The sequence below is a fragment of the Cricetulus griseus genome, chromosome 3 (assembly GCF_003668045.3).
Source record: "Cricetulus griseus strain 17A/GY chromosome 3, alternate assembly CriGri-PICRH-1.0, whole genome shotgun sequence".
In the NCBI taxonomy this organism is placed as follows: domain Eukaryota; kingdom Metazoa; phylum Chordata; class Mammalia; order Rodentia; family Cricetidae; genus Cricetulus; species Cricetulus griseus.
In genome coordinates, this window is record NC_048596.1 from 92,284,388 (window position 1) to 92,295,257 (window position 10,870).

Here is a 10,870-nt window from a genome sequence, read left to right on the forward strand (position 1 = left end):
TGTTACAGAATTTTTATATGAAAATGTAAGGTAAAAATACTACTATCAAATTGTTTACTCATAATATACTAATGTCATTTTAAATTATATCTGGAAGGAATGAACCTTGGAGAGAAATATTTCAATTTCCTAACCTTTGATGCAGAAAATCTTCCAAGTTGCAGATACACCTGACTGGGTGAATGTGGTGTCATTCCCTAAATACAAATTAGAGGAGGAATGGTTGAAGAGAATGATGGAGGAGAAGAAAGGTAGTGAGGGGGTCTAGGATTTCAGTGTGTCATTGAGCATGGTGAGAATCCCAGTACTCCACTGGAACTTGATATAGACATTGGGAAATAGTTTTGCCTGTTATAGAAGACAGGAGAAGCACCTTTACGAAACACCACATAACATGTCAGAGAGTAAGGCTCAATCTTTCTCATTTAGGCAAAGAGATAAAACCCTCAATCTCAATGTTGAATGAAGAACCTCTGTAAGTGCATGTTTGGATATAGAAGACCTGATTGAGTCTGGGAAATAGTCATAATCAGATAGGACTGTTTGGAAGGAGCATATTAAACAAACGAATTCTTCATTTTCCTCAGGAACAATTTCCACAGAAAATGGAGCCTGGAAACTACACAAGCGTGACAAAATTCATCCTTTTGGGGTTAACAGATGATCCTGTACTTTGTGTCATCTTCTTTGTGCTTTTCCTTGGAATATACATTGTCACATTAGTAGGAAATATTAGCATAATCAATTTAGTAAGAAGCTGTCCCCAGCTCCATACCCCCATGTATCTGTTCCTTAGCCATCTGGCTTTTGTGGACATCGGCTATTCCACATCAGTTACACCTATAATGCTGATAGGATTCATTGTGCATGGAACAGCCCTCCCTCTGCTTGGTTGTGAAGCCCAACTCTGTTCTGTTGTGACTTTTGGGACAGCTGAATGCTTTCTGCTGGCTGCCATGGCCTATGACCGATATGTAGCTATCTGCTCACCCCTACTCTACTCTACACATATGTCTCCACAAATCTGCTTCCTCTTAGTTGGGGCTTCCTATGTAGGTGGCTGTGTGAATGCTTGGACATTTACAGGTTGTTTGATAAGCCTGTCTTTCTGTGAAGCAAATCAGATAGATCACTTCTTCTGTGACTTCTCCCCTTTGTTGAAACTTTCCTGCTCAGATGTCTCCATTATTGGAATCATCCCCTCCATCTCTGCTGGATCCATCATTGTAGTAACAGTGTTTGTCATAGCTATCTCATACATCTACATCCTCATCACCATCCTGAAGATGCGCTCCACTGAGGGCCGCCACAAGGCTTTCTCCACCTGCACCTCCCACCTCACTGCAGTCACTCTCTACTATGGGACCATTACCTTCATTTATGTGATGCCCAAGTCCATCTATTCTACTGAACAAAATAAGGTGGTGTCTGTGTTCTACACAGTGGTGATCCCCATGCTAAACCCCCTCATTTATAGTCTGAGGAACAGAGATGTAAAGGAGGCCCTGAGGAAGGCAACTGTCAGAATATATTCATAAAATCTGTTCTTTGAAGAAACATAAAAAATTTATTTATATGTATTACTCTCAGTGTCTATCACATGTAGTTTAAGGTAACATCTTGTTTTGCTCTTCTAAATCTCACTTTTAATCTGTATCCATTTGGATGTTACCTTGGTGTCTTTAAAAATGGTTTTGTATTAAGTACGGAATTTCAGTAGATGTCAAGAAATTTTCCATTTAATATTCATGTACCAAACAATAGTTCATTCTTGCTGTATGCCCTATCACTCTAAGTATATTCTATATACAAGCACAACAACCTGGTGAAGTGATATCATTTGTTTTATTTTACAAATAGCTTGTCTGAGGAGGTAGTTAGATTATCACACTATGTACATCAGTAGTTTTAAGATTTACATTGAGAACATAATTCTATGGTCTCCACTTCTACATTTGATTTCCACAATAAGTTTGCTGACCTGGCATTAAAATCGTCTGCCGATTCACAGATGATAAATATCAGTGAAAGTACTGGTCTAAAAGAAATCAAATAGTTATCCAAATTGGTGTTCATTCAAGTCCCTTGATTCTATCTTCCATGCACTGTGTTCATACTCTCTCACCACAATCAGCAATGAAAATGCTGTGATGGACTTGTTCAACAATACATTGCATCAATATTTTGGAGAAAGAATGTGAAAAGATCATCTATGTTGTACCAACAATGGAGGAAGTATAAATCTGGAAAAATGGATTTATTATCATTAAAATTCATTTTTATGTTTAGATAAATAGGTCTTGAAGTTGTTATCAAACATTTGGGTGGAATTACAGCTGTGCCAAAATACACATTGAAAACACACAGACCTATTTTACACACTATAACATCATTATATGTAGAGATTTACAAGGGCTAAGCTCTGCAGTAAATGCCTTTCCACAGCCATATGTTCTTAGTCCTGGAAGTGATAAGTAGGTAGAACACGCAGGCAAAAGATTGACATTTTGTCGCACACCATACTACACATTTTTTCTTGTGGAAAGAACCACATTTTGTATACCTATGATTTTTATGAATCAGGAAAGAGTGAGACAAATTTGATACAATATGGGACCTCAAATGAAACAGCAAAACAAATGAGTATGGCATCAAAAAGCCAGACTCAGAATCTAACTGTCCATCCTCAGTAAGGAGCGGTAAAAGGCATCAGGGCTTGTAGATACTTTGAAGTCTGCACTCAAGTGTAAATTATTCATAATTTATTATTGAGTGAAACCATGCAGTACTTTTCAGTGAAAGAGTCTAAACAAAGCTTAAAGGAAACATGGTACATTAAATGCAGAAAACTATGAGGTGCTGCATAGGCATGTCACACTTTTAATTTCTCATAGTTTAATGCCTTATTTAAAATTTAGAAATACAAAAAAATAAATTTAGAAATTCTGAAAATAAAATTTTGCCATCAAGATGAATAACTGAGTAAAAGTGCTTACCCCCAAGTCTGAAGACCTGAATTCACACAGAGAGACAGTTAAACACACCGTTAAAGTGAAAAAATAAGCAAACAAATAAAATTTAAAAATATATAGGGAAAGAATTGACACATATTGGTGCTAGAACAGTCAAAGCACAAAAGTCTTTATTTCCCCCTTAGGAAACTGGCATGAAATTCCACTTCTTGTCTTTCTTTCTCCAGTGCCAGGGAGGCTTTCTTTCTCCAAACAAGCATCTTGCACTCCACTGAAACACAGGTTCTCATGATGTTGCTTGAGATAGTTCATTTCAGTTTGACTGTTTACTGAGCATCTATTAAGCAACAGTGTTGCATGGATACCAAAATGCCCAAATTCTCATCTGATTCCGATCTATTACTACATCATATAAACCCACATGTTTCCTTATCTAGAGGAATTTTGGTACTCAAATTTAAATGTAGAAGGTACAACAAAAAGCAGTAGGCTCAAGGAGCTGCATTATCTCAACCAGGATTGTAGAATAGCACTTTTTAGAAAATAGAGCACACAAAGAAAATTTTACAATAGAACTAGATAAAAACAAGATTAGGATAATGGAGGTGTAAGAAACCACACTAGAAAAAGCAGACCAGTGGAAAAATCATGGGAGTGGCCAACCAATGACTGGTCCAGCTTGAAACCCACACCATGAGAGGAAGCCCACCCCTGACACTGACTGAAGGTCTGGAATCAAGAGGATCAACATCCCAGAGACACAGGATAGAACTGAACATGATTGGAAAAAAAACATCAATGATATGATTCCTATCATATTCTGCTATAATAATAGAATGTTTTGAAACCCAATTGTCATCAGAGAAGCTTTACTCAGCAACTGGTAGAAACAGATGCAGAGACCCACAGCCAAGCATTAGGGGGAGCTTGAGGAATCCTGTGGAAGAAGGGTAGAAAGGATTATGGGAGACAGGGGAGCCAAGGGATCCAAAGATACCATAAGAAAACCCAGATAATCATCTAACCTGGCCTCATGAGGACTCACAGAGACTAAACTAACAACCAGTGATCTTGCATGAGACTAACCCAGCACTCTGAACATTTGTTACAGTATGTAACTTGGTCTTCTTGTGGGACTCCTAACAGTGAGTGCAGAGACTTTCCCAGACTCTGTTACCTGTTTGGGGAACCCATTCCTTCTACTTGGTTGCCTTTTCCAGCTTTAATAGAAGAGGAGATGCCTAGTCTTACTGCAAATTGATATACCAAGGTTGGCTAATATACATGGAAGACCTGCCCCTTTGTGAAGAAAAAGGAGAAGGAGAGGATGGGGAAGGGGGAGAGTAGAGGTTTGGTAGGGTGACTGAGTGGAGAGGAGGGAGAGAGGAGAAATAGTGATCAGACTGGAAAAACAATTATTTAATTAATTAAAAATTTAAAAAATAGCAGATTAGAAAGAGCATGGTATATGGGGGTGACAATTATAAAGCATTGAGAATGGGGTGATAGTGGGTAACAGGGGTGGCTATTATCACAATGTGTTATATTCATGGTTGTAATTGAAAATGATAGCTATTCTGATATATGCTCTCTAATGGAAAAGATATAAAATATGGTTAGATTGAGGATGGGAAGTGGTGACAGATGGTGATCACAGATGGATATAGGTTTCAAAAAGTGAAATTATTAATCCTTTCATAACTACTGAAAGACTGAAACAAGGTAAAGTGATTAGATGTGTTTAGATAGTTTTAGCACCTAACATTCCAGGAGACTAACTAGAAATGGAACTCTAAGCTTCCAGGAGACAGAGACTATATAAATCAGTTCTGTAAAGAATTTTAAAAGGGACACTTGAGGCCTGGGGACTGTGCTGTGGATCCCATCCCAGAGGGGTCCAGGCCACCTAGTGGCCTAGTCCCTTTCTCTACCCATGGGACTAGGTAGAGGAGAGCCATCAGAATATTGGACATGGTTCCACCCACTGGAAGGGAACCTTGGACCTGTACCTATCAGGAGAGGAAGAGACTCCTTCTGTACCCACTGGAAGAAGGGAATGGAAGAAGACAATACAAAAACACATTCAACAACAGAAAATCCAATATGATGCCACCAGAGTCAAGGGACTCTATACCAGCAAGACTTGAACATCCCAAAACAAGATGAGGCAGAATACAAGGACCCTAAAAACAACTTCATGAAAATGATAGAGGCCCTCAAAGAGAATGTGAGAAAATCCCTTTAAGAAATGGAAGAAAAAACAAACCAAAAAATATAAGAAATCAACAAATCTCTTAAGGAAAGCCAAAACAATTCAAACAGTCCAAGACCTGAAAACTAAAAATAGAGACAATAAAGAAAACACAAACTGAGGGAATGCTAGAATTAGAAAATCTGGGTAAACAAACAGAAACTACAGATAGAAGCATAATAAACACAATATAAGAGACTGAAGAGAGAATCTCAGCCATTGAAGATACACTAGGAGAAATAGAATCATCGAATAAAGAAAATCTTAAGACCAACAAATCATCCCCCCCCAAAAAAATCCAGGAAATATGGGACACTGTGAAAAGACCAAACCTAAGAATAACAGGTATAGAAAAAGGTGATGAATCCCACCTCAAAGGTGCAGAAAACACATTCAACAAAATCATAGATGAAAATTTTCCCAACCTAAAGAAACACATGCCAATGAAACTACAAGAAGCTTACAGAACACCAAATAGAATGGATCACAAAAAGTCCCCTCATCACATAATAATCAAAACCCCAAACACACAGAATAAAGAAACAATATTAAGAGCATCTAAGTAAAAAAAGTCAAGTAACATATAAAGGCAAAACTATCAGAATTACACCTGATTTCTCCATGGAAACCCTGAAGGCCAGAAGGTATAGATATTATACAAACACTAACAGACCATGGATGCCAGCCCAGACTACTATACCAAGCAAAGCTTTCAATCACTATACATGGAGAAAACATGATATTCCATGACAAAATCAGATTTAAAGTTCTGTGAAGAATTGGGTTGGGATTTTGATGGGGATTGCGTTGAATCTGTAGATTGCTTTTGGCAAGATTGCCATTTTTACTATGTTGATCCTACCTATCCAAGAGCATGGGAGATCTTGCCATTTTCTGGTATCTTCTTTAATTTCTTTCTTTAAAGACTCAAAGAACCAACCCTTTGTTACATTGATTCTTTGTAGTGTTTTCCTAGTTTCTACTTTATTTGATTACTTTAGCTTTTAAAAGTTTCAGTGTGACTGGATTTATGTTAAGGTCTTTGATCCATTTAGACTTAAGTTTTGTGCATGGTGATAGATATGGATCTAGTGAAGTCTTCTGCATGCCGGGATCCAATTATGCCAGCACTATTTGTTGAAGATGGTTTCCTTTTTCCATTGTATAGTTTTAGCTTCTTTGTCAAAGATTAGGTGTTCATAGGCATGTGGGTTAACATCAGGGTCTTCCATTCCATTGCATTGTTCTACCTGTCTGTTTTTATGCCAATACCATAGAGTTTTCATTACAATAGCTCACAAGATCCAGCAATTCCAATCCTAGGCATATACAAATTCATACAATAAGGACATCTGTTCAACTATGTTCAAAGCATTACTATTTGTAATAGCCAGAACCTGGAAGCAACCTAGATGCCCCTCAGCTGAAGAATGGATAGAGAAAATGTGGTACAGTTACACAATGGAGTACTACTCAGTGGGAAAAACCAATGGAATCTTGAAATTTGTAGGCAGATGGATGGAACTAGAAGTAACCATTCTGAGTGAGGTAACCCAGTCACAAAAAGACAAACATGGTATTTACTCACTAACATGTGGATTTTAGACATAGAGTAAAGGATTACCAACCTACAATCTACACTGCCAGAGAAGCTAGTAAACAAGGAGGACCTTAAGAGAGAAATACATGGTCCCCTCAAGAATCGGAAAGGGACAAGATCTCCTGAGCAAATTAGGAGCATGGGGGAGGGGAGAGGGAACTAGGAGAATGAGAAGAGAAGAAGAGGAGTGATGAGGAGGACATGATGTGGCAGGGAGGTTGAGTTGGGGGAAGAACAGAAGAAAGCAAGAAGGAGACATTTTAGGTTTAAAGAGAAATCAGGCACTAGGGAAATGTCTGGAGAACTACAAAGATGACACCAACAATCTAAGCAACAGAGGATAGACTACCTGAAATGCCCTCCCCTGATAATGAGATTGATGACTAACTTATATGCCATTGTATAGCCTTCATCTAGCAGCTGGCGGAAGTAGAAGCAGACACCCACAGCTAAACCTTGAACTGAACTGAAATCCAACTGCAGAGAAGGAGGACTGAAGAGCAAAGGGGTAGACCAGGCTAATGAAACCCACAAAAACAGCTGACCTGAACAAGGGAGAGCTCTTGGTTCCCAGAGTGACAGCTGGGAAACCAGCATGGGACTGATCCAGACACCCTGAAAGTGGGTGTCAGTGAGGAGACCTTGGAAATTTATGGGGCCCATTGTAGTGGGTCAGTACTTACCCCTAGCATAGGAGTAGACTTTGGGAGCCCATTCCACATGGAGGGATACTCCCTGATCCAAGACACAAGGGGGTGGACCTAAGCACTATCACAAAGGATATGACAGACTCTGAAGACCCCCCTACAGAATGCTTCACCCACCCTGGAGAGCAGAAAGGGTATGAGATAGGTAGGGTGTTAGTTGGGGGTGGGCAGAGGAGGAGGGGAGGGAGAGGGAACTGGGATTGACATGTAAAATAATCTTTCTAATTCAAATAAAAAATTATAAAAAATAAAAATACAAAAATGAAAAATATAAAAAAGAAGTTAAAAATGAGGAAACTAGATTGAGAAATATTTGGTGACAGATCTTTCTAACTTTAGATGGGGATCAATAAAAGAGGAGGGGGTGCCATGACTCACATGACCTAGTTGTGTTGAATGGCTACTGTGATCTGCATTATTCTTCTGTTGAGGTTCCAAGGTTAAGTAGAAAATCAGAGGCTAGTGTTTGTATCAGTACAATCTGTTACTAACACTTGGGCAATGCTACCATAGGAAAAGGCATTGTTAGATTCAATACCCACGTAAAGGATAGAACTTCCTTGAGTTCCCATAGACCAGTTCTCTTCATTGTCTGCTTTTTTTCCTTTTAATTATTTTTACATTTTTATGTGTATACGTGCTTTTCATGCATGATATACACCATGTGCATGCCTATTCCCTGCAAAAGGCAGAAAGGTGTGCTGAATTCTAGACTTGGAATTGTAGATGACTGTGAAACACAGTGTGAGTTCAGGGAGCTGAACACAGGTCCTATGTCAAGAGTAGTGTGTGTTCTTATTCACTGAGCCATCTATCCAATCCATCCAATCTCCTCTTAATTCTACCCTATATACCCTTTTTTAAAATCTCTGTCTAATTTAATTTCTTTTCTCCTTCATTTAGTGTGTGTGTGTGTGTGTGTGTGAGAGAGAGAGAGAGAGAGAGAGAGAGAGAGAGAGAGAGAGCACAACTTTTGTGAATTGGCTCTTTCCTTTGACCTTGTAGGTCATAGGGAAAGCATGATGGTATTGACTTTTCCCATTAATCTTCTCCTTCAGTTTAACAACTCTAATATTGGGAGCTTTATATATTGTCTGAAACTCCATATGTTGTCAGTAACAAAAATGAGTCCTGAGTTTATTCCCCTTGACACTGAGCTCTAGAAAGAAAAGATGGTTTTCCCCCATTTCAGTGGGTCTTTATTGCTCCCTAGAACTTAAAATACAAACACAAGTCTGTATGATTTAAGTGTATCAAAGTACAAACTTTCTAAACATCATTGACCATGCAACAATGTATTTTATAAGTTGAAGTTATTCTACCAGCTATCATATGATACTATATCCCCTCACATGTGTAACTACCTATATTTTGTCATTTATATTGGGAAAACAATATAAATGAAAGAGGCAATTATATTCCATTCTAGTACCTTCTAATTTTTCCTTCAGTGGCAGTATTCCTGACATAGGTGGAACCTGGAAACTACACAGTTGTTAGAGATTTGGAGGGTTCCTTTGGGGGGGTCTGAAAAGTGAGGAGAGATGTACTTGCTGGATCTTTAGTCTGCCTTGTGCTCCGCTTTTTAGTTAATTGTTGTTACATACATAAATATTCCTAAATACAGAAATCCAGTTTGCTCAGTCTGTGTAATGTTATTTGTATTTGTGTTTTCAGGATTGACCCCTGGTTTTGTAGTAAGAAAAATATGAAAATAAAACCCATCAGGTCAACACTTCAATTGTTTTGTGCACTCTCATAATTTTTATTGGAAGTACTCCATGTTTCCACATTTATTTAGCAAAGTCATATCAACTTTTCAAATGTTCTGAGCTCTTTTATTTACCATTTGAGGGAAGCCCTTAATTCCATGACCCAATATTTTTCTCAGGGCTGTCTGCATGTCTTTGTTCCTTAGACTATAAATAATAGGGTTCAGCAGAGGTGTCAGAACAGTGTATGTCACTGCCATCAATGTGTCATCTCTGAATGTGTCACCATTCTTGGGCCTCAGATAGACAAAGCAAGCAAACCCATAATGGATGAATACTACAGTGAAGTGGGAGGAGCAAGTTGAAAACGTCTTATACCTTCCCTTGGCAGAGGGCATCTTCACAACTATGGACACAATGAAGACATAAGAAACCATGATCAAAATAAAGCTGCCCACCAACACAAATACGGTGAACGCAAGGAGAATCAGCTTCTGAAGAAAAGTGCAGTTACAGGCAAGGGCAACCACAGGTGCAATGTCACAAAAAAAGTGCTGAATGATGTTGGAGTTACAAAAAGACAAGCTGAATATTATGATGACAATGCACAGAGAAACTGAGAAGCCAATCACACCAGAGGCCATGATGAGCTGGAAGCAGATTTTTCTAGTCATAAAAATGGGATAATGCAGGGGGTTGTGGATGGCGGTGTAACGGTCATAGGACATGGCAGACAAGATGAAACAGTTGTTGGCTGCCAATCCAAAGAAGAAAAACATCTGTGTGGCACACTCTGGGAGAGAAATGGCTTTGCTTTCTGATAACAAGTCCACCAACAATCTGGGTAGAATCACCATAGTGGTGCATGTTTCTGAAAAGGACAGAGCAAAAAGGAAAAAGTACATGGGGGTATGAAGGTTGTGGTTGAACTTGATGGCCACCATGATGGATGCATTGGCTAGAAGAATTGTCACATGAGAAAGGAGAATTACAACAAAGAGTAAATTCTGCAGTTCTGGGAAACTGGAAAATCCCCACAGAAGGAACATGGTCACTGTGGTGTGATTGCCCATCCTGCTGCTGATAACAATTTTGCTCCAGAGGTTAATATGTGCTATAGGTCAAGACTGAGGTGAATGCCTAAGTGCTGATATCAACTGGCCATCAATCATGAGCTCCTGTTGCATAGTCAAGGAAGTGCTAATGAGAAAGCCTGTAAAGAGTTAATTATATACCTGTGGCTGCATTCAATGACAGAAGCAAACATCGGAAGAAGAGAAACTCTAAATGATGAATTTGTAAATTATGTGTAGTCTCACACATTTTATAACAACCCCCTCCACTCTACCTCGCCTTGCCATTTTCTCCTTGTAAGTCAAAACTTCCCAAAAGAAGACAGTACTTAAAGGGTGTGCATGTTCTCACCCACAGAATTCAAAAGAATAACATCTGTAAAGTGTGTATTATGATCTAGTCCAAACCTGGTTACACAGGGCTTTGCGGTATCGACTATACAATCAAATGAAGTATAGGAAAATTATCTGCAGATTTACAAACATTCTCTCAAAATCATCCTATATTCCTCATGCTGCCAGAACACGGTGGATGTGTGGATGAAGTTGTACTAG

The 10,870-nt window shown here is 38.8% G+C and overlaps 2 protein-coding genes across 2 annotated transcripts; one reads left to right on the top strand and one right to left on the bottom strand.

Moving 5' to 3' along the window:
- Nucleotides 1-605: 605 nt before the first annotated feature.
- Nucleotides 606-1,553, top strand: LOC100750739 (olfactory receptor 491). Its single transcript, XM_035441333.1, has one exon. It carries the CDS (start codon nt 606-608, stop codon nt 1,536-1,538), a length of 933 nt encoding a protein of 310 aa, XP_035297224.1. The 3' UTR covers nt 1,539-1,553.
- A 7,796-nt stretch (nt 1,554-9,349) lies between these two features.
- LOC100751035 (olfactory receptor 10T2) lies at nt 9,350-10,315 on the bottom strand. Its single transcript, XM_027405020.1, has one exon. The coding sequence runs from the start codon at nt 10,313-10,315 to the stop codon at nt 9,350-9,352; it is 966 nt and encodes a 321-aa protein (XP_027260821.1).
- Between the last annotated feature and the right edge of the window lie 555 nt (nt 10,316-10,870).

Bases quoted from the DNA above. Each gene is read 5' to 3' on its own strand.
- LOC100751035 (XM_027405020.1), bottom strand. From the start codon at position 10,315: ATGGGCAATCACACCACAGTGACCATGTTCCTTCTGTGGGGATTTTCC.
- LOC100750739 (XM_035441333.1), top strand. From the start codon at position 606: ATGGAGCCTGGAAACTACACAAGCGTGACAAAATTCATCCTTTTGGGG.